Source organism: Podarcis erhardii (genome assembly GCF_964252035.2).
Source record: "Podarcis erhardii genome assembly, chromosome: 12".
NCBI classification, from domain to species: Eukaryota; Metazoa; Chordata; class Lepidosauria; order Squamata; family Lacertidae; genus Podarcis; species Podarcis erhardii.
This window is the reverse complement of record NC_138513.1, coordinates 15,276,593-15,300,506: the sequence shown is the minus strand read 5'-3', so window position 1 is coordinate 15,300,506 and position 23,914 is coordinate 15,276,593. Positions and strand designations below refer to the sequence as shown.

Below are 23,914 nucleotides of genomic sequence, written 5' to 3'. Positions count from 1 at the left end.
TATATATGACTTACTATAAATGCTAGTGATGTTTGGTTTCCTAGCACATGAACAAATTTTCAATATAAACCTGGGCATGAAAACACGGGGCAAGAAAACACCAGAGCTGAAATGAAAATCCAGGGTTCTCAAAGTGTCATGAGACCACTGGAGAAACAAAATGTTTCTAGAGGAGGTGCAAACTTTGTCCTAATTCTCACCTACATTTTTCACAGGAAATTGTCTGAAGGTACACTGCTATTTACGATGTACTGTTTCTTTACACAACTAAAGAAGTCTTACTTACTCTGGACAATGTCATTAGAAAGGTGGTCTGGATCACAGAAGCTCCATTTAAGCTTCCCTGAGCCTTTGAATGGAAGAGAATGACACAACTGCAGATCAGGTGTGGGGAGGTTTTCAGTCTGTGTGAACTACATTATTTTTTTACTAGACCATATGCTCCATCAACTGCAGCCAGGAAGAAAAAAAGTGTGGCTTCGAGAAGTTAACTTAGATACAAAATGGTGGTTCAGGGAGTGGCATGGATTACCTACTACAGCTCATGAACCACATAATGGGATGACCTGCAAATAACGAGGACAAATCTATGACACACTTAGTACAGATATGTGACTCTAAGAGCCTGATTATGGAAAGGGAGATGAGACAAGTAGAATACAATCTACCTTCAGCCTATCCTTGCTTTGAATGACAGCATGTTTTGTATATATTGGTATAATATCTCCCTTCTAGCCCTATAACCCAAACAGTGTAAAGGCAGAAGGCTTTGTGCTATGCAAACAAAAACCAACAGAGGATTTGCTTGCATTTTGTGCTGATTTTTCTTCCTCTTTGGATCACTCCCTCCTGCATTTCCCCTGTGCCGTTTACAGAACAAGAGATGGCCTAGCCACTGAATCATGGCTTTCATTTAGGATTATTTCCTAAATTATTTGGACATTGTGGTTGCTCACCACAGGAATTCAGTCTGAGAGCTGCATAGGCAGTCTAACATTGGAGAGGACAGACCTGCCACACTGGCATACTACCTATTACCATATATGCTTAGTTGGCTAGTGCTGATGTGCTTTAGTGACTAACAGACTGAATTGTGAACTGCGAAATCTCTAGAACAAATCTTAACTCAGCCATGAAGTTATCAAGAATGTAAGTGCTGCTGCTGCTGCTTCTGCTTCTTCTTCTTCTTCTTCTTCTTCTTCTTCTTCTTCTTCTTCTTCTTCTTCTTCTTCTGCGATCACTCGTAGCTGAGTAAGATTGTCTTCCATAAACACGGTTTTAACAGTGAGTCCGTAAGTGACTGTGGAGGCCACGTCCTTCCACAGTGGGGAGATTGGTTTCCGGCCGGGAGTTGATCACAGTGTGGATTTGCCAAGCGTGCCTTCCTCCTAGCACATTTCTCCCTTGTGTCCTGAGTTTGAGTGTCTTCAAAGCCCATCAAAGATCTCAAAGTAGCTGTTTTACTACAAAGGAATTTCAGAAATAGACTGGAAAGAGAAGCTGCTGAATTACAACTTATCACCAAACTCAAAACCATGGAAAAACCTGGTCTGAACAAAGACCTTGGATTCTTATCTCATTATACATGACAAAGCCATTTTTCACCTTTTCACCCCTTGCTTTTTCCTGTAAGACCTATTGCAGTCGTTAAGAGTCGTCAACAGGCTCATCACAGCTATCTGCCAATCACCCATTCCCACCACCCTTCTGAGTAATACCCCTCCCCACCTTCTCACTATATAGAAGGGTCTGGAAACTTCTGTTTCAGTGTATCTGAAGAAGTGTGCATGCACACGAAAGCTCATACCAAGAACTGACTTAGTTGGTCTTTAAGGTGCTACTGGAAGGAATTTGTTTTGTTTTGTTTTGACTATGGCAGACCAACACGGCTACCTATCTGTAACTTCAAAGCCCATGACACCTTTGCTAAAGGCTGTTCTCCAACTGGAGCACTCGCAGGCCAGTGTTTCCCAGTTGTCAGTGTTTATACGACATTTTTTTAGATTTGCCTTGAGACAGTCTGTAAACCTCTTTTGTTGGCCACCAACATGACGCTTTCCATTTTTAAGTTCAGAATAGAGTAGTTGCTTGGAAGATGATCATCAGGCATCTGAACAACATGACCAGTCAAATGAAGTTGATATTGAATCTTTTCTTCAACATTGGTGATCTTTGCTTCTTCCAGTACACTGATATTAGTTCGCCTGTCTTCCTAAGTGATGTGTAAAAAATTTTGGAGACACCATTGATGGAATCTTTCGAGGAGTTGGAGATGGCGTTCATAAGTGGTCCATGTTTCACAAGCATATAGTAAGGCTGGTAGTACAATAGCTTTGTAAACAAACATTTTGGTTTCCCTGCGAATGTCCCAGTCCTCAAACACTCTGCACTTCAATCGGGAGAAAGCCGCACTTGCAGAGCTCTGGCGATGCTGGATTTCGGCATCAATGTTGGCCCTTGTGGAAAGATAACTGCCGAGGTAGGAGAAGTGATCGACATTTTCCAACATTACACCATTGAGTTGGATTTGTGGCGCTGCAGAAGGGTTATTTTGTACTTGTTGGTGCAGCACTTTGGTTTTTTGGATGTTGAGTGAAAGGCCAAGCCCTGCCTATCTAGGACAGCATCCTCTTTCCCCAAGTGGTTACCTCAAGTAGATGCCTTGTGGGATGGAAACAAGCAGAACAGGAAGACAATAGCGCCCTCCACCGTCTCTCATTCTCTTGATCCTGGAGGTAGCATTTAGCTGCCACCCTCCATGAATTTCCAGTTTTTACTTCTCTAAGCTAGTGGCAATCAGTGCTGAATGTGATTGCAAATTCCATAGGTTAACGAGGCACTCTATGAAGAAATGTTTCCTGCTATCTGTCCTGAATCTCCCATCAAGTAATGACATCCTCTCACAGCTTAGGTCAAATATTATGCATTCTAAGCTAATCGCAAGTTCTTGATGGCTGCTGTTGAAAGGAAAAGGGCATATACTTGTTGTATCTTTGTCTTTCTTTCATAACAGCCAGGAATCGGTAAAAGGATTACTGTCTTTTAAGAAAGTGAAGATAAATCCTTAAAGGAGAAAAAAGACAACTACTTAAAGCAAGGTCAAATGAAAATCCAGAGGCCCCTAAAGCCTGATAAGAAAGTCTAAAAATCACAATAATTATGTTTACGCATTTACTGGCAAGTGATAAACACTGCAAAGAGACTTCACAATATCACTGAACATCAAACAGTGTCCTTCCTTCTCTCTTCAAACACATCTTTAAAAAAAAAAAATCTAGTGTGGGCCTTCAAAGTTGAAAAATAATTCACTGAAATAGAAACAGGATGTGATTCTAGCATTTGTTCCCAGCTGAATCTTTTCAAAGAAAACTAACAGCATGCATTTGAAAGAAAAGGAGTTATTAAAAACTGCAGGCGTCTCAAAACTGTTACAAGGAATAACTGACCCCATGGTATTCCACAGTAATATCACCTCCATCTCTCTCTCTCTCTCTCTCTCTTTCTCTCTCTCTCTCTCTCTCACACACACACACAAGATCACTGGAAGGAAAGACAATTCAAATAAAGGTAAAAAAGAGATGGGTCATTGTGGACATATAACCCAGTATCATATGCCCCAAGTGGCACCGCCTCTCTAGGGTTTCAGACAAAAGCCTTTTCCAGCCTTACCTGGAGATGTCAAATATTGTACCTGTATCCTTCAGAATGTAAAGCATATGTATTCATAAATTACTATATCAATTCAGTACAGTGGTACCTCAGGTTAAGTACTTAATTCGTTCCAGAGGTCCGTACTTAACCTGAAACTGTTCTTAACCTGAAGCACCACTTTAGCTAATGGGGCCTCCTGCTGCTGCTGCACCGCCAGAGCACAATTTCTGTTCTCATCCTGAAGCAAAGTGCTTAACCTGAAGCACTATTTCTGGGTTAGCAGAGTCTGTAACCTGAAGCGTATGTAACCCGAAGTACCACTGTATTCCCAATACACATAAGCTGTTACATACATACATACGGAAACTCACACAATTCTGTTTCTTTCTGAGAGAATAACCATTTAATAGCTACAGGGGTACCTTGTGTTACGGACGGGATTCATTCCAGAGGCCTGTCTGTAATGTGAAATGCCCGCAACTCGAAGCACTGTGTCTGTGCAGGTGCGCGGTGCGATTTGACGCTTCTGTGCATGTGCAAGGGGCGAAACCCGGAAGTAACCCATTCCGGTACTTCCGGGTTGTCGCGGGACGTAACACAAAAAGATGCAACATGAAGTGGACACAACACAAGGAATGACTGTACTGCCAAAAGGGGACCATATATGAACCTGCTCATCTGAGAAAGTTGTTGCATTATTTTCAGAATTCATGACCAGGCATGCAAGGGCCCTGATGGAACTAGTTTCACATTTTTACTTGTACAAGAATCTCAGCTATTTCCATAAGGCAATTTTATACTCAAATATAATCTTAGAGCAACTGATGAAAGCAACCCAGCCTCCACCAGACCATTAATGAAATGGATGAACAGGCTTGAATTCTCATTATACTTTTACAAATTGATAGGTTATATGCTCTGTTTATTGAAAATAGCTCTAAAATGTTGCACAATATTTTTTTAAAAAAAAACCTCCAGTGCTGTATGTACTGTTTTTCTTGGAGTTTGAACAAAAATGTGTTCCTCTTTGGAAAAGTGTCAGGTCATTAAAGCCAAAACTTTAGCCAATACTTCATGAGAAAATTACAGAATTATGTCTGTTTGCGATTACCAACACAAATTTCTCATGAAAATCATTCCCCCTGGAGCATTCAAAACTAAATGAGGAAGAAAGACTAGAATGTGCTTAGTGTGATCAAGATAGCATTTCCCGCCAAAATGCTTCACAGGGATTCCTTTTAAACATCTATATCAAGCTGTTTATACAAAAAAGAGTGTTAAAAGCTTTAAAGCAGTTCACATGTTTACTGCAACACTTCAGATCCTGTACATTGAATCTGAACAATTAGGTGGCTGAAACTCCACTGAACTTTGTATGATCTAAACATCAAAATGTAAGCAGTAACACAGCATAGAGAGTTATCAAAATACTGACAAGTATGAGAGGCTTAATTTTTTTTTTACTTAGGAATGCATATCCTGCTTTTCCAATAGAGCCCTCAAAACAGCTTTCAGTAAAAGTTCCAAATACAAAAAACAAACAAGCACACACACAAACTCAATCTCCACCCACAGTGGCTTTCTGCAAATGGAACACATATCTTATGCATTGGGAAACAAAACAAAAAAAGGGTGCTGTGCTTTATTGCAATATTCACTTTACTGTTGTGTTCTGGAACTGAACCCGCAATATCTCCGAGGTATGTCTGTATCTTTAAATATGCATTTCTGAGCGTATTTTCTTACAAAATACTTATTGCTTAACATAGTTTATCTAAATGCATACATTTCTAAACCCGTTTTTATCCTGGCAACATAGTGTACAAATATCTAAGATACAGGATGTACAACCACCTTGGACTTCCTCTTGGCACAAGCAAGAGGTACAAGAAAGGATTTTTGCACTTGCAATGCTGGCAGTGCCAGTCTTTCCAAAATGGAAGAAAATTAAAGAACCCCACACACTGTGAAATGTAATATCTCAGATCAAAGGAAATATCCTTTGCAAATGAAATAAAAGGTGATGCATAAAATCCATTTGTAATTTATAACACGACAGAACTGATTGTGATTTGCCTATTTGGGCATTTTTAGTTGTTCTCTCTCAGATACATTTCCATGTTTAATGTATCAGATGAAAGCACGCCATGCTTTCCAAGGTTATATTCTGTGAGATCCCTCCCTCCTTTCAGTTTAATAACTTTATTGGTCCTTTAATCTCTTTGAGAGTCTTTAGCGATTCCAATCACTACAATTACCTTAAAATCTAACATGTGCACTTCTGGTGTAACTGCAGAAAAACAGGGAAACAGGGAAACACACAGTCAGCGATTCCATCCAAAATGTAAGAAAGAAAGATTGCTTATCTGTAAGCATTGTTCTTCCAATGATCGTAAACAGTCACAAACTCTGGGTCACGAATGTTCAGACCATTACCTCTGAACCTTATATGGTGTTCCCTAACACTCTATGAAATGTACATGTCCAGAGAGGTGAAGATGGTGCACTTGACATGACTGCTTCAAAAATGTATCAGTATGAAATGAGCCAGGGTAAGAGGCAGCATCTATAGAAGGCAGAAGGGTATGTGCTTCCATAGTAGGGTATTTGCTTTGCGGTAAGTAACAGTTCCAGATAAGGAACCTTGCTTCCTTTGTTCCCCTGGGCAGCTACAGACACGGGAGACTAGTAAGCGACCTTGCCTGAATGACACAGGATCACCCTTTTTACTGTGATGGGATGTGTTACTCTATCACTAAAATGAAAAGGGAGACTCCAGCATCAAGCCAGGTGGTGTACGGTGCCCTTCACCAGTGTCAAAACTGGTCAATCCCACAATGAAGTCTGAAGTTAAAAACCTTATATGGTTTTTCTCCTAAGAACTATAACAATCAGGCCAAACCTGTTACATTAACAACATTTAGGTGCTTACAATGATTATGCCACTGGCAATGAGTAATGTGAAGAAAGTATTTGTTGCCCAAACAAGCATATAAATATGTGACATGTCACAAACTTGCATTAGGTGGAAACTCTTGTATGGAATTAAACAGCAAAGCACAGTAACTTCTGGCTTGTAAAGGGGTGGGTGGGTGGTCACATCACCAGCTAGAGGCAAAAAGGTCATGCTGGGTGCTGAACAAAGAACACAGACCAACCTCCTTTACAGAATAATTTGCACTGTTTTCAAAAGCTACCAAGATAAACAGAACAGCAGAGAAGTGCACCCAACCTGCTGAACACAAATAAGTGATAATTCTTCAAAGAACATAAATTGTTGCACAATGTAGCTGCTACCAAGAGAAGTGGAGAGAGTTAAATCACTAACATAGCCATGGCTGTTCCCAAATAAAATATTAGACTGTTAGTTCAACTAAGAATTCTGAGAATCATAAGAGAATTTATTGAACACTGTTTTAAGTATGGCTAAGTTCTACCTCCAATGTTGGCGGCAGTAGGCTGCTGAATACCTGTTTCTGGGAAACATGTCGGGAAAGGTCGGGAAAGCGCTATATTTTTCTGGTTTCACTTGCAAGTTTCCCAAGGGCATCTGGTAGGCAACTGTGATAACAGTGTGTTGGACTAGATGGGCTCTTGGCCTAATCCAAGTCTAAACTAAAGGTTTGGATCCAGGTTTTCTGAGAGAGGTTCTACTCCTGGGATGTTCCATGGAGGAAGTGGGGGGGAGATCATTTTTGCTGATTAATCTCCCCACTCCCCAATGCTCTTTGAAATCCCCTAAGAAGCTGCTCATGAGGTGTTGCTGAGGGCTCCAGGTAGAAATAGGCAAAAACTGCCTCTCTTTCCTCCACCAGGAGCCTCCCCTGGATCAGAGTCCTTTCCATGAAGAGAAAAAGCTCTTCTATTTGTGGAGCAGCATGCCTGGATCCAACTCAGTATGTGCATTATTCCCCAGAGTAAGCAATTTTTAAAAATCAAGATATTTTTTAAAGATATAAACTGAGGTAGCTGCAAAGCAGAGATCCAGTGAACGAGTATACAGTTGTAGTCTTGTTTGTTTTTTTCACTCAAAAGGATAAAAAATATTTTGAAGAGCTAGAAAGATCTAATTTAGTTAAATGGCAACTGACAATATTCTTATAATGCATACTACAGAATGCTGGATATTCCTATTTGTTATGCTCAAAGACAGCTGGGAAAACAGCAAGAAATGATACTGCCAATTAGTAGGCATTCAATTGGTACTTACAAGACTACTTTTGGAAGTATCCTATGAATGCTTATATAAGGGAATGAAAGACATATGTATTTTCCCCCAAAAAACAATCCTACATATAGGATTTAAGAGGAATTTAATCAGTCAAAGGTTTGCATGGTCAGGAATCTCCCCACCATGGGGCCCACTGACAAGAACCCTTGAACCTGCTTCAGAGAGGCAGTAGATTCACTGAGGGAGGAAAGGCAATGGAAAGTATCTTGGCAAAGAGCCCCCTAAAACCAGGAGTCAACAGTGCATTTAATATCCTGAAACAAACACCATTTCTGAAAATCAGGTCACGGAAAAATGACAGGACACTGAATTAGCATACATTGACGCCCGTGTTCTTGGAGATGATGATGATTGAACCTGTGACTTTAGTCCCCACATGGCAAGAGAAGTTAATGCTACAACAGAGACGTGAGGAAACCCACCACATCAGAACCACATTTGCCTGTTATCACCATAGACTGCAAAATGCCCACTCCAATATTTTTTTAGCTCCTACTCCACACTAAGATGAGGCAGCTTTTATACATCCATAAAAAAGGAATATTTAATTAAAAGTAATATAATCGGCACTATCCTTCTGGATTCTTAAAAGTTAATTTCAAATAGATATGTTGCAAGTGCTGTGGTTATTTTAAGATATTTTATTTACTCTGGCTTGGAGCAATGTGTTAAATATTATCACTATAAAACTTCAAAGCACTACAAAAGTCTGGTTTTGGAAATGGGAAAAACGTGCAGGCTAAAGCAAATTTTCTCTACAGAGATGGGAGATTGGCTTTGGGCTCAGTGCCCATGGAGAGATATTTAAGGGGGGGTCTGAGGCTTTCAAATGTTTTCGACATATCACTTCATGGCTTTGCTTGTTTATTTGGCAGGATGTAAATATCTGTGAAAAATTTAATAAAGTGCAGATAAAAATCTGCTTTAAAGAGATTCCCTTTTCAGATGCTGTTCAGCTGTTTGGTGACATTACTATGGCCTTTAAATTAGCGCCACAGATGACACAGCTGACTAGAGGGTTATTCTAATCAGTAGGGAGTCTCAAGCCATCATGAAGAAGATGCCCTCACGGACTCCAGTAACAGTTTTTTTCCTGCATTCTGAACTGCTCTTTTCCATCAAAAAGAAGAAAAAAGAGGGGGGGGAGATAAAGTTAAGCATTTCATGCAGCTTATTATTATGCCTGATGAGTCAGACAAAAACTGGTGAGGGAAAATATCTAGCAATAGAGGGGAATTGGCTGCTTCAGAGGACAAAACAGTTAAGTCAGACTATCTCTGGCATGCTCTCAATCACAACAGCCAGCAACTCTCCTCCTTGACTTTTTCCAACAGCTAACATCTCCCAAAGCTGCCACCGTGCAGTTCTAATGGTGTATGTTAAAAGCCATCACTGCTACCCTCTGTTGACTGGGAACACTCTGTTGTCATGTAGTTCAGAAATACCAGAGACTGAAAATAAAATGGCTCCTGGCAGAAAGTTATTCTGGAAGGCTTGCCTCTGACATATGTAGAAAAGGATGGGATATGTGGGTACTCACCCTATTGGAGTGTTCAATCCTCAAAGGATTAGTATTGAATAAGGGGGAAAGGGGGGCCACACTTGCTAGCTTCATCTCCCTGCTGTGTTCTTGCCTAGCACACATGCAGGGCAGGTTCCCTGCTCTATACCATACCCCCCACCCCTGAACACGTGGAGGGTGGTGGGACTGGGATGCAAAGAAAGGGGTGGGCGCAGATCTCTTGCCTATGCAATTCTAATGACATGAGGACAGATAACCAAGTTTAACATTTCAGCAATAGGATGTATCCATTTATACACAGAAGTGGGGTGAAATAATTTTCCTGGCCACATCACTTGGATTTAGTGCAGTTTATGCACACTGGCATCCTGGACAAAGGGGGATGTTTATGAACCCTGTGGAGATGTCTTGCCAGGGCTGGTCAGAGGAGGAAGGAGACAAGGGTGCAGGATTGGATCTTGAGGAGGGGCACAGTGGTCTGGGAGGCCCTGGTCTAGATACTGTAGAAGCAGACATGTAGGTTGTCATTGGGATAGCCCTGCCTTAGAGGCATTTGATGCCCTGACCAAGCATCAGAGCTGCCTGAGTTGAATCCAGTAGCACGCCATGACAGTAAAGCACACCTCACCCTCGAGGCTAGAGCAAATAGTGAGCAGGACAAGGATGTGGCAACGGCTACAATGGCACAAGCAGACCCAGTTTATTCATAGGAGTGTGTACTTGCTTGCCCAGGGGCTCAGGAAGACAACTAAGTGAATGACTGTGCCCACGCACACCCTTCAGGGGGCATGTCAGGGGTTGTGACAGTGTTATAGTTTATGCCTATCAATGTATCCTAAACTCTGTTGTAACTTCTGAACTGTGCAATTTATAACACAATCTATGTTGGGCCTTCAATAATAATCCATCTGAGGTCAAGAACTGAGTCTATGAGTGGGAGACAGGGCAGGTGGGATATAAACTACATGAAATAAAACAAGTGGGTTCATTATGTTTCAAGGCCTTATCACAGTTTCCTTTTCTAAGAATCATACATTTATTGGGAGGAGAAAGGAGAAGAAGGCTTCATAAACTTCTTCCCCCAAAGTATCCTGGGAACTGAACTTTATTCCTCACAGGCCTACAATTCCCAGAACCCTTAAAAATGCAATTCCCAGGATTCTTTGGGAAAAGCCATGTGCTTTAAATGTGTGACATTTATGCAGCCCAAGCATTCTAAACTGGAACATGAAGTTATTGTGGCATATAGAAGGATGATTTAGAACCCCTGTGTACCAAAAGAGGCACTGAGAAACTTAATTTGAAAGCTAGAATATTCATCTACCAGGTGTTTATCATTTATATCTACTGGGTTTCAAGCTCTTAACTTCCCATTGGAATTGGCCATGTTGCTATGTGTATTGTGGTTTGCTCCAATGGGATCCATCTCCAAAAGATATGTAGCCCCCAGCCTGTGCCATCTGGAGAAAAAATGTAGGAAAGCTGCATGCTAATCTTTTGCAGTAAACACAAGGAGTCCCGTGGCACCTTCAAGACTAACAAATGCATTGTAGCAAAAGCTTTCATGGACAAAAACCCACTTCACCACACATCATACATATTACCAAGTGGCCGCTACTCCACAAAAGTGAACATCACAGTTTATGTATTCACCTCTGCAGTGCCACAAAAGGTCTTGAAAGAAAGATGTTCATCAAGAAGAAAGAGTCTATCAGCAAAATATTATTTTCACTACAATCTTGTTTTATAATTTTGAAATGCTATGTGACATCGTAGTTGATCCTAAAAGACATGCTTTTAGATATCTAGAGCTGAGTTGAATCACGGGGGGGGGGGGGACCTTTACAAACATTTCTTGGTCTTTAAAAATATTGCCCACATTATAGTGTTTGTTTGGGGAAGAACCCAAGAGGTATCCTGTTCAGACCCGGGGCTGCGGGAGCCGGCAGGGGTGGAGGGCAAGAATAATCAGGCAAGTGGAGTCAGGCTCCTGTTGAATAACCTAGAAGACCACCAAGTATACAAGTGCTCCTAGCAAGCCTGGACCTCAACTAAGCTATGTTATTGTCTTGGGCAGACTCCGACTCCTCCCACGCTCTCACTCTTTACTGAAGAGTGCAGCACCTTTTAGGGATTGCACAGGGTTATATAGAATAGACTTCCCAGAGGAGGGGGTTCATCATCTTTGTGGTCTTCCTGGCATTCTTATTCATCCAGGCCTTGTAAATAGCTTAAGTAGTTTGGGCCATTGTTTTTGACATCTGTTTAAAGTAGTAGGAGATGCTGAGCCAGTGCAAGCAGGAACAGAGCAGGAAGAACAAGTAGCCCCCCCCATGGATTGTGGATTCTTAAGGGGATACAGTGGTGCCCCACAAGACGAACGCCTCGCAAGACGGAAAACCCGCTAGTCGAAAGGGTTTTCCGTTTTGGAGGCGCTTCGCAAAACGAATTTCCCTATGGGCTTGCTTCGCAAGACGAAAATGTCTTGCGAGTTCCTGCGGGGTTTTTTCCCTTTTTCCCCCCTTTTCCTAAGCCCTAAGCTGCTTATCAGCTGATCGGCTGATAAGCCGCTAAACCGCTAATAGCGCTAATCCGCTAAGCTGCCAATGGGCTTGCTTCGCAAGACGAAAAAACCGCTATACGAAGAGCCTCACGGAACGGATTAATTTCGTCTTGCGAGGCACCACTGTATTGATTAATATTTTTGTGAGTGCCACAGAAGATACCATTGGGCACACTGACACCTTTAGCTATCATGCTGGTGATTCCTGCCTTACTGGTTGATATGATTATCAAAGGAATAGAAGAAACCTTGGAAATTTCAAAACTGTACTGAAACAGCAACAGAGACAGAGACAGATCAAGGGGCAACAGTAGCAAAGAATTATGAACGACGGCTCAATGTGAAAGGAAGGGCATTTCAAAAGTGCGTTACAAAGTCCTTGAAAACCTTTTTTCCTTTAAATATTGCTCAAGGATTCTTTTCTTTAAAATAGTTGCAGTTGTAAGACACATGTGAAAACTATTTGAATGACTAGAAAATGAGTGGGCAGTTGCATGTGGATGCTAATCAATGCCCCCGCTCCCACAACTATCCAAATATATCATCATCTTGGAATGGAATGTAAGGACAAACAATATTTTCATGCAAAAGAATTACTTAGCTGAGACCAAATATAGGCATTCTATGCAACTGAATTAGGTCTGGCAGGGAAACATTATGATGGATATAAATCATGTATGTAACCACACATGTGTGTCTATATTATCTACATCTATTTTAAGTTATTTCCATGTTTCGTTTTACCTCTTTTGGAGTTCTCTAAATGTGTTAAAATCAAAAAGTGGTGAATTACATTCTGCATTTCAGACCACACTTTTCCCTTATGCATGGATGTTGGGGGAGGAGAGATGTCAATCATACTAACCAAGCATAGAATACTTGGAGGTTTGGGCCAAAAACTTGATTCCTGGTAAATACATATAGTTTTTGAAAGTAAGTACTGTTCAATATATTACTTCTGAAGAGAACTTTTTTCTTCTATAGCTCTGGCATGAAATTCCTTCAAGCTGTCTTTTCAGAAAGTACAAATGCAAATCAATTTTCTTCCCTTGCTGTCATGCTAAAAGGCAGCTCATGGAGAAAGATGCTTTAAATTATTATTATTATTAAATTACTAAACAAAGACAATCTGCAGGGCAAAATAAATTATTAAAAAAACTATGCTCAAAAGTAGCAAGTGCATCAACAAATGTCTGTTATTTCCATTGTCATCACCACATAAGAACAATGTTTACTGAACTGGACCAAATGATGCCTTTCACCAGCATTCTGACTTACAGAGTGGATATTGTCAGACACTTGAGAGGAAGTTAGTCATAACCTCTTGACATGGAGTGACTTCTGTTGTTGTTCACTCTTTATTGGCCATGACCAAGGGCCACTTTATCCAGCAAATTAACTTCCGCACCCACTGTTCCCCAATATTGATACTGATAACCTGCACTAACAGGACTCACACATCAGAAGGGTGTACACAGTTGGTTTATATTATTGCTCAACCACAGTGCTCCCTACAGATTTGTACCCTTGACTTCCAGTTCCCAAAATTCTCCTCAAACTCTCCCATCTTCTTCTTTGCAAATATTGTCAACATACTGTTTATTTCTTATATAATTTTATATATTGCCCCATAGATTACACTAAAATTAGGCTGCAGCTGAACAACTGGGACACCATTATCCTTTGCATGTGAGAAAGCCCAATATTGAATCTGAATGATTTCTGTTCATGCCTGCTCACTCAATATACTTTGCAGGCCATTCATGCTTTATTGCATGGCACCCAACAATTTATTCTATACACTTGTTATGCCTGGAAATAAAAACTGGACTCATAACTGCAAGCAGCTATTCAAAGTGCTAGCAGGAGCCATTTAAAGCATGGGTAGGCAAACTAAGGCCTGGGGGCTGGATCCGGCCCAATTGCCTTATAAATCTGGCCCACGGATGATCCAGGAATCAGCATGGTTTTACATAAGTAGAATGTGTGCTTTTATTTAAAATGCATCTCTGGGTTATTTGTGGGGCATAGCAATTCGTTCTTCTTCTTCTTCTTCTTTTTCAAAATATAGTCTCCACAAGGTCTGAGGGACAGTGGACCGGCCCCTTGCTGAAAAAGTTTGCTGACTCCTGATTTAAAGAAACAAAACAAAAAGGGATAACTGCACATGGCTTGGGTATTGCTGAGACAATTTATGATTACTCGTTTAAAGAAAGTCATTAAAATTAGCAATCAGTGTAATTAATCAATTAAATTTTTAATTATACAGATCAGAACTCCTATCCTTAATTAACAGTTGAGGATGATAAACAGAGAGAAATCAGGACCAGAGACACATGAAGAGCCAATACAAACACATCAGTCCAGTTTTTGTCCCAAAATTTCTTAAACAAGAATCCTCCAGGTGGCTTTTCCTTCTATGTGTATCTAAAGCTAGGAGACTATTTCCCTTTCATTGTAAGATCATGGGTTTTCATACTAAGAAACAGGCAACTGCATCCAACAGTGTGGAATTGAAATCAATGCCAATATGTCTCTTAACTGGAGAAGGGGAGTCTCCAGGTGCATGTGGGGTGGACAAGAGAACATTCTCCCTCTCTTGGGGACATTCCTGAACAACAATTTTAAACTAAGGACATCGGGCTAAATTTTAATAAAGGTCAAAACAGGGCTGGAAAAGACTCATGCTTGCAGACCAGGACAGCTGCTGTCAGGGAGAGCAGCTTTTCCCTACCTGGTCCCTTCCTGATGTTTTGGACTACGGTTACCAGCATCCCTGTTCTGGCCATGCTGGCTGGGACTGATGGGAGTTGGAGTCCAACAACATTTGGAGGACACCATATTGGAGGACGCTGATATAGATGCCACTCAGCTAGTTTTACTATTATGATTATGATGATGATGATTATTACCCCGCCCATCTGGCTGGGTTTCCCCCACCACTCTGCCTTCAGTAGAAGCTGTGTAGACTGTATTCCAGCGAATGCCATAAATTAATTGTTTGTTAATTAAAACTGGTCACCTGCAAGGAAGGAGTGCTTATTTATGATAGGCACCAGCCATACTGTTAAGGAGGTCAAAATATGGGCTAATACAGTGGTGCCTCGCAAGACGAAATTAATTCGTTCCACGAGTTGTTTCGTCTTGCGATTTTTTTCGTCTTGCGAAGCACGGATGCACCCTGGTACTGTATTATGAACATTATTACAGTACTCCTTTTATAATGGGATAGCGGGCAAAGCACAAAGCGGGTCGCTCCCCAGCAGGAGGCGTTTCCCCAGCCTGGAGGATCTGTTGCCGGGAAGAGGCAAAGACACCCCCTCCCACCTCCCCACGAAAACAGCCCCCCTTCCTCTGTCGCCAAGCCTTGCCGCGTCTTCGCTCCGCCAAACTGCGTCCCACATCAAAGCCCCAGCCCGCTCCTCTCCCTCTCTCTCCACGAGGTGCCAAAGGAAGTTCGAGCCCAGGAACCGAGGGCGGACGCACGAAGTGCCCGGCGCGGACTCTCCCTTGCTCCCCCCGTTACCTTGTGCCACGCCGCCAGGCTCCCCACAGTCTCGGCAGCTGCTCCCGGCTTCTTCCCACCCCCGCAAAGGCACCTTCACGGTGGCCCAAGCGCAGTGGATGCCTCCTCCTCCTCCTCCTTGGTCTCCCTCCTCCTGCCTTCGCGCAGTTAGGGCAAAATGGAGCAGCCACGTGGGGAGGGGGAGAGAGAGAGAGGCGGCGGCGGCGGCACAGAGACCCAGCCAGATCCGCTGGATCCCAGCCCACCTGCCTCCTCTGTGCCCTCTCCAGAAGAGGATCCCTCTGCGTCGTTCTGCTAGATCGCGCTTCTGTTGCGCCCAAGTCCGTTATTTGTTCTTTGGCTCCTTCTGCAGTCTTTCTTTCGTGTGCTTTTACGCACACGCTCTGTCTCCGGAGTGTCTGTCTCTCTCTCTCTCTCTCTCTCTCTCTCTCTCTCTCTCTCGTATCGGGTTACTCTGCTCGGAACTCAGGACTAATTGTCGTGCTCGCGATCGCGCTTGGAAGAGATTTGCTCCCGCTCTTTTCTTGCCTTGCGTTCATTCACGGAGCGAGACGCTCTCCTTCCCCAAGGCTGAAACTGGAAAAGGTAGGTCGCTCCCTCGCTCGCTCCCTGCCAGCCCAGTTCCCACTTCAAACTTGGTACAGTATTACAGTAATGGTTTTAAGAAAAAGGAAACAAACTCGCAAGATGTTTCGTCTTGCGAAGCAAGCCCATAGGGAAAATCGTCTTGCGAAGCAACTCAAAATCGAAAAACCCTTTCGTCTTGCGCGTTTTTCGTCTTACGAGGCATTCGTCTTGCGAGGTACCTCTGTATTTTGAATTACAGTCATTGGTAGAAACATCTCTAAATAGATGTTAGAAAACTGCTTCTGCCTGGCATTGAGAACTGTGGATGAAGAAATCCACAGCAGAGGAAACAATATCCTCTATAGACATAATTAAGTGAATTGCTTTAATACAGTTAAAACTTTTAACCTTCACAATATTTGAAACGGATACAAGAACTGCTTCTATTTAAAGTTTGTATGAACAGTCTATGCTGCACTAAAACTTTTACAGTGATGTAAACCATTGAAATAAATTATCTTAATTTGGTCAGATCTATATTCATTAACTGTATTACCCACCAAGGGAATAAAAGACAAATTTTAATTCTACTAATGTATTTCACTTGTGCATTCGTTTGGCACTATAGTAATTAAGGGCACTGTTCAACAACGTTCCCTCACTCTTCACTTAGGCTGAAGTCCCAGTGGGACAACAGCAAAAATTTGGCCTAACTGTGAAATGTTGAGCTTGTAATAATTTTAGGTGTGGAAATATTAATTTTGTGAGCCTGAAACATATATTCTGAAGCACTCTAAATATTTATCTTTTGGTGCCCTTAAGCACTGTGAATTAGAACATTTACGTAATCAGGAAACAGTGCAACATTCAGAGTATACAAATAACGAAGAATCATTACATTATGAACCAGCCTCACCAAACATCAGATGGAAATTCACTGAGGAGTCATGATGCAGACTCAAAAGCGATTTTTTAAGAAGAAAAGGGGGGAAACATAGGGATTTGCAATTCAAATATGCCCAATGGTGAGAAAAAATAATAATAAACCATATTTAAAAGATTGATCAATGTGACTCGTTTAAAACAAGTTTTTAAAAGTAAACAGTTCATTGGCTGATAGCATTTCAGTGCCACTGACCCTCTTATAAACAATTACCATGTAGATTTTTACAATGAAAACAACCTGTACTTATTGGAAGAACTAATATGGTGCTCTACATTCTTCTAATGTTTTCCTATAAGTATGCATGTGAACTATAGTTTTGTTTAGACAAAGAAATTGTTTCTAGCTGTTAAATAAATTACTCCTGCTTTTTTGGCTCCAAAAGGCTAGTATTCAACCCAACACACCTTTTCAGGTTGTCTACTGATCCATGTTTTAATTATCTACAAATTTTGTTTATGTAAGTTATGTACAGGAATGGACCAATACATTTTGTTGCCTAAAGCAAAGCCATTCTGCATACAGAAGCCAACTGGACTGACAGCTGAAATGGACTTCAATGCTGGTGATGGGACAACATCCTCTACTGTGCTTGAGGGCAGCATACTAGCTAGTTTTAAGAGTGCAGGACAGGCCTTGTGGTACACAGAGCTTGCCCTCCAACACCTTCACTCACTACCATCAATGGCCACCATCTGCCATGTGAGAAAGAAGAGAAGCATCTTCATATTTTATATCATTTATTTGCCTTTGCCCTTTAGAACTGTAAGACACCTTGGGGTTCTTGGTAGAAAGCCAGTAAATAAATGAAATAAATAAATACCTCACCTCGGCTCCCTGTCTCCCATGTCATGCACACTGCAATAGGGGAGAGTACACAAGCCCAAGGCTCATACTTATAATGCTAAACTGTGGTTCAGGGTTTTAAATAGACCTCTTGGAAGCTGGTGATCGGTGGTGAATTTACTGCCTTAGCACACACTTGTTTAAATGACAGCAATATTCTTCTCAGGTTGCTTAAATTGGCCAGGGCTATTAGCTGCTGTATCGCCAGCCTGTGGTAACATAGTTGGATAAGGAGAAAAAATGCATTTTCTAACCATGACATCACTGACACTACAGCTTCTGCGCTCTGAAGGCTGTCTGTTGTCATAACAGGTGGAGATTGCATTGCAGGGGAGGCAGACTTACATATTCAAAGTAGAGCTGAGCTTCAATTTCTCAGAAAATAGTATTCTGAAACATTTTTATAAGGGGGACGGTTTCCCTGAAAAAGCATGCAATTTTGCAGCATTTCAAGGGGCCATTTTTGCTGAGCCCAAACTAGACACTTGGCAAGTGCAACCCCTGAAATATTCTAGTCAATAATTCAATACTAACTTTCACTAAATAGGTCTGTCTGAGATTCCTCCAGAATGAAGAAAGGGCCCATAGATTATAAAAAACCATATAGATACATAGATAGGTAACTAGATATGATTCCTGCAGGTAAAGAAAGAACAACCCAGGAACCTCGCACCTCATTCAAAAGCTTCAGTTCTCCTTAACATCTAGAAAATAGAGAAGTTCACCCAGGGATAGCATTTAGCTGTTCCTAGTGTACCTCTCTCTGGTTTTAACAATCAAGCGTGTGCCACTTAGCTGCAGTAGGCTATCTTGCAATCTGATCCTTGCAGGAATATGATGGATTGTTGGGTTATTGCTCTGGATCTGTAACTGCTGCATGAAGAATCTCGACATTTGGATAGCCAGTCTCCTCACTGCATATGAAGCTGGCAATATACTGTAGTTATTTCTAAAGCAAGTAGTGTTTTTCACAACAGGCTTGAGTAAAAGACTGCTTCACTCTTTCCTTAAAATTATTTCTGAAGAATTAAACACTATTATACACCACTAATGTCATTCCTGGAAGAGATCTATAAAATTTTACATGACTTATAGAATACACAAGCACCCTTAATATACAGAGTGCCTGTGTATTCTGTAACTCATGAGCTCAACATATTTGCAGCCAAGAATGGCAAAGAAGCTAATCTAGGATGCATCATTTTATGGGGTAGAATTAAAGAAAACCTTTATCTCAGAGCATTCATGCTTTCTTCAACAAGTGTGCTTTGTTATATAATGTGGGGCAATACATATATTCAAGCATATTTTCCTAACCAGCAACTACAGATGCTACTCTCTAGTTCACCAGGCTTCAAAAAATGGGCTTCCAATTATTTTACATTACTGAAAATTGTGATAATATGCACCTGAGTGGACAAAGGAGCACACACACACATTTTCAAATGCTTTTTCAGTGATCAGATGATGAGGTCCAGAGTAGTGTAATGAACAGCAGCAATTTCTTTATATAAAGGCTAGCTCTATTCTCTTAATAAGTCCCTCTCTGCAGCCTTATGCATGTTTGTTCATAATGGTGCTGAAGAAATGGACAATCTGCTAGGAGAGCCTGCACTGACAGTGAAAAAAAAATCTGAAATTCACTGCAAAATGAGGAAAGAAGATGTAGTCTCTTATTCCTTCCCACAAAATAGAACTTCCATGCTGTGAATTTAAGAGCCACTATGGAGCACTGGTTGTCTTGTCAGGCTACAACTGGGAAGACCCAAATTCAAATCCCCACTCACTGGGTGAACTTGCATCAGTCACTAACTTTTAGTACAGTGATAGATAACATGGTACCATCCAGATATTTTTGAATATCACTCCCATGATCCCTGATCATTGGGCTGGAGCTGATAGGAGTTGAAACCCAACAACAACTAGACAGGACTTGAGTGTCATTACATAACACAAAACATAGGTAGAGAGTTTCCTGGGGCATCCAGAGTTGTACAAACTTAGTGTAACATTGCAGGATTAAAGCCAAGTCACAGGGGTGGAAGGGACTCCCTCGGGAGGTGGTGGACTCTTCCTTCATTGCAGGTTTTTAAGCAGAGGTTGGATGCTCATCTGTCATGTAGGCTTAAATTGAGATTCCTGCATTGTAGGAGTTGGACTAGATGACTGTTGGGGTCATCTAGCTCTACAATAATTCTATGATTCTAATTAGGCCTTGCTGAAAAAGAGAAAAGCCTGATCCTCTGCAGAAAATACAGAAATAGATATTGAGTTCACCACAAGCCAAATAGGCTTGCTGGCTGGCTCCCATTCATTCACACTGGATGATTAATAGATGAATTACAAGCATTGTTTGTGTAAGATCCTATAATGGGTTCCAGGGATCAACTGGATGAGTGCAACCTCCTGCTTGTGGCTAGCATTTGCTTGGGTCAGCATTGGCTCATCATTTATAAAGCATAGACAAGCTAAGTAAAAGCAAGTACTCTTTAGCCACAGAGCAAGCCTAGTTTGAACAACTAAGACACTACAGCGGGCCTGGTGTAAAGTCATTGTTTGCCAAAATAGATACACAAAGTCCATCACCCCGGGCACACTACTTAACTACTATGCCTAATAATGGTTGATAGACCTAGACCACCTGAGTTTCTCTGAGCTGCAGCTCAGTGGTGGAGCATCTGTGTTGAATGCAGAAAATCCCAAATTCAATCCCTGGCAGCTCCAGGTTAGGCAGGTAAAGACCCTGCTCTGAAACTGTGGAAAGCCACTGCCAGTCAGTATAGCTAAATGGGCTGATCGTCCAACTCAGTGTAAGGCAGCTTCCTATGTTCCTACACCCCTCTTTAAAGTTGTTTAAGCCAGTAAGTCCCCTTCATGGATCATGAGCTATGTCGTGCAGGGCCACCCAAGACGGACAGGTTATAGCTGAGAGTTTAGACTAAATGTGATCCACCTGGAGAAGGAACTGGCAAATCACTCCAGTATTTTGCCCAGAAAACTCCATGGACATGAAAAAAGGAGAAGCTTTGAGAAGAAAGTGAGTATTTCCAGGGCATGCTCTGGTTCATGGAGTCACAGGGAGTCGAACATGACTAAGACGACTAAACAACAACAACGATCGCTATAATCACTTCTACAGCAGTGAATTCCATGCACTTCATAAAGTAGTACGTTATTTTATGGGTTCTGAATCCACTGTCTGTCTATTTATTGGGTGCCCAAAATTCCTATTATTATGAGAAAGAGGGGAAAGTTGTCACTCCCACTTTTTTTTCTGCCATGCCAAACTTTATAAAGCTCTGTCATGTTTGCTCTTATTCACCTTTTTAAAAACAACAACAAATAATAATTTAGTCTTTCCCCCATGGAAAGATGTTCCAGTCCTTGATCATTTTGCTTGCCCTATTCGAGTAGTAAAATAAATTTCATGGGATAGGGAGAGTAAAACTGTGTAGACGGCATTCCAAGCACAGTTCCACCCCAGATTTATATAAATTCACTATGACACAAGCCATTTTATTTTCAATCCAGTTTGTAATAATCTCTAATGCTGAATTTTCTTCCTTCTCACTGCCACTGCAGGCACTGAGGTATTCATCACCACCCCAATACCTTTTTTCTGAACTGTCACAGCAAATTGAGTTCCCATAAACATATGTATAAGTTTATCGCTTCATTTCAACATGAATCATTTTACACTTATTACAATGAATCTCATTTGCTATTTTGTTTCCCATTTGTCCAGGTCTGGAGATAATCCTTGAGGATGATTTGGCATCATCCACAAACTTGAGCACATTTAAGAGTAAGTCAAAAAGGGCTCCCAATAATGCAAAGTGATCTCGCATCAAATAGGGTGCTGGCCAGATTAGAAACAGTGTGCACTGCATCTGATCTGATTAGACCATAAACATCTAAAAACACGCCTGGAAGGTAAAGATAATGATCTGGGCCATAGCAAGTGGCCAAGCTTGCTGACTGATATCACTGGCTGTGCACAGTAGTAATCAATATGTCTGTTTAGATGAAAATTCACCCCTGAGACCCTATATCCTCACGGCTAATTCAGGAGAAACTTTTTGGCTCCCTCTCTTCCTTCCCATAACTTCTCCAATATGTTAATGCAGGACCATCCAGTTTAATTAAGTCCACCCCTTGGTGAAGAGAAAAATAAGAAGGGTGGTGGAAAAGTGAGGACGGGAACATGCCATAACTGTCACAGGGCGAAGTACCACCAGAAATGGCCCAATGTGTTTACAAGAGAGAGCACCTTAAATATAAATTTGTTAAGTAATCCAAATTCCACTAAACAAATGCAAGACAGACATATCATATTAAACACTTTAAAAAATGTATGCATTAAATATTTAAAACATATAGGAAGGGGGAGGGAAAGGGTTAAAACCAGGAATTCTCCCTGCATCTGGTCTATCATTTACAAGCCTCATCCTCACCCTCCACAGTGTTATGCTCCATTCTGCTCTCATTATAGATTTGCTTCTACTGTTCATGCCCTGTTAAACAATTTCAGTTTAATTAATTACCCCACTGATATGAAATCACCAAAGGATCCTTCGTTTCTAGGTACATACAGACTCATTAACATCAAATTTAATAGATCTTTAAGGGGGGGGAAGCCCACGCACACAAAAAAGATACTCAGAAAAAGAGGTGAAAAGATCGCTCTGTTAAGCAACACCATTCAAGTATGTTTTGATATCACTGCTGATCTCAACAGCAATTGTGGGCTTGGAAATGCACAAAATGCAAAGCTATCAGAAATATGTAAATGGAATACCTTTTTTAAAAAAAGAAGACCACTCTTAAAAACTCCCAGTTCAACTTGCGTTGAAAGATGGATTTCTAATTTAGTGTTAACAATAAGAAACCAATAATATAGACTAGGTGGCAGCTGACAGAATTTTCACTCTGAGCATCAGCTCTGCAAAATCAGGCGTTAAGATGCCAGAAGTACTGTACAGCAGTCTCATATAATCCATGTATTGGTACATTGTACTACTTCAGACTGTGTATGGGGAATTGAAACCTGAATGCTTTCCCATGTAAACATCTCCTGGCTGGTTGCAAGGCTGGTCTCATTGCAGCCCATTGTATCAGCATAACAAAGATTGTGCAGGAGGAAGAGAACTAAATTCAGCCAGTATTACAGAGAGAAGCAGAGCTTTTTTTCAGCCGGAACTCACTCAGTTCCAGCACCTCTCAGGTGGGTACCCATTGCCATTATAAGAGAACAAGTGAGGTGTTCATTCTGAGTACTGGCACCTCTTTATTTAATAGAAAAATAGCACTCGATAGAAGGATTTTAATCCTTAATCCATAAATACCAGTTGTATATGTGCTGGGATGTTTTTTTTTTGGGGGGGGGGGTTATCAAATGGAAATTACCCTACCTGCAGTCTGTAATAGTACAGTCCTATAACAGATGCATTGCACAATATTGTGTTTCAGCTCTAACACTGATCATCCTATGCACCAAGGGTTACCACCATAGCACTCATTGGCACACATGCACCCACAGGGACGTACCCTGGTTCCCACAGGATCTCCTCACCCATCCTGAAATGGCTTGAAAAAAGCATTCTATTCTAGCCAACAGAATAGGTTGCCATGTGTGCTTAGCTGCAGCCTGCGTGCTGTGTGATGCTCACAACAGTGTCTCCAGTCTGAAATGTGAACATGGGCCCAAAAGATAGCACTGCGTCCAACTTGTTTTCTGTTAAAATATTACCATATCCTTCCAACATGACCCAACAGGATGCCCACACTAACACCACCACCATTTAAAATATAAGTAAGGGCACACGGCGTTGTGTGTGCATGCATAAATAAAGGTTTGATTATCTAAAGACACGCATGTTACCTGTTCTTGTCTCTCCAGCCATTTATCTACCATAGGGTGGGTGGCACTTAGTGAAGAGCGAGCATTGTCCCTCTGAAACTGGGTAGACCAGCTACTGGTGTCTCGTGGGAGGCTTCTGTAATTTTCATCTTTCTGTTTCAAAACAAAAACAGGGAAGAAGGTGATACAATTTAAAAGCAAAACA

General features: G+C 41.4%; 1 protein-coding gene across 4 annotated transcripts in view; it reads right to left on the bottom strand.

The window, feature by feature from the left end:
* The window catches only part of PARD3 (par-3 family cell polarity regulator), a 550,835-nt gene that overhangs the window by 291,623 nt on the left and 235,298 nt on the right, over positions 1-23,914 (bottom strand). For all 4 annotated transcript variants that reach the window (XM_081834189.1, XM_081834186.1, XM_081834187.1 and 1 more), the window contains one exon: positions 23,731-23,862. In XM_081834189.1, coding sequence (XP_081690315.1) covers positions 23,731-23,862 — 132 coding nt within the window. The remainder of the gene's footprint in view (positions 1-23,730; positions 23,863-23,914) is intronic.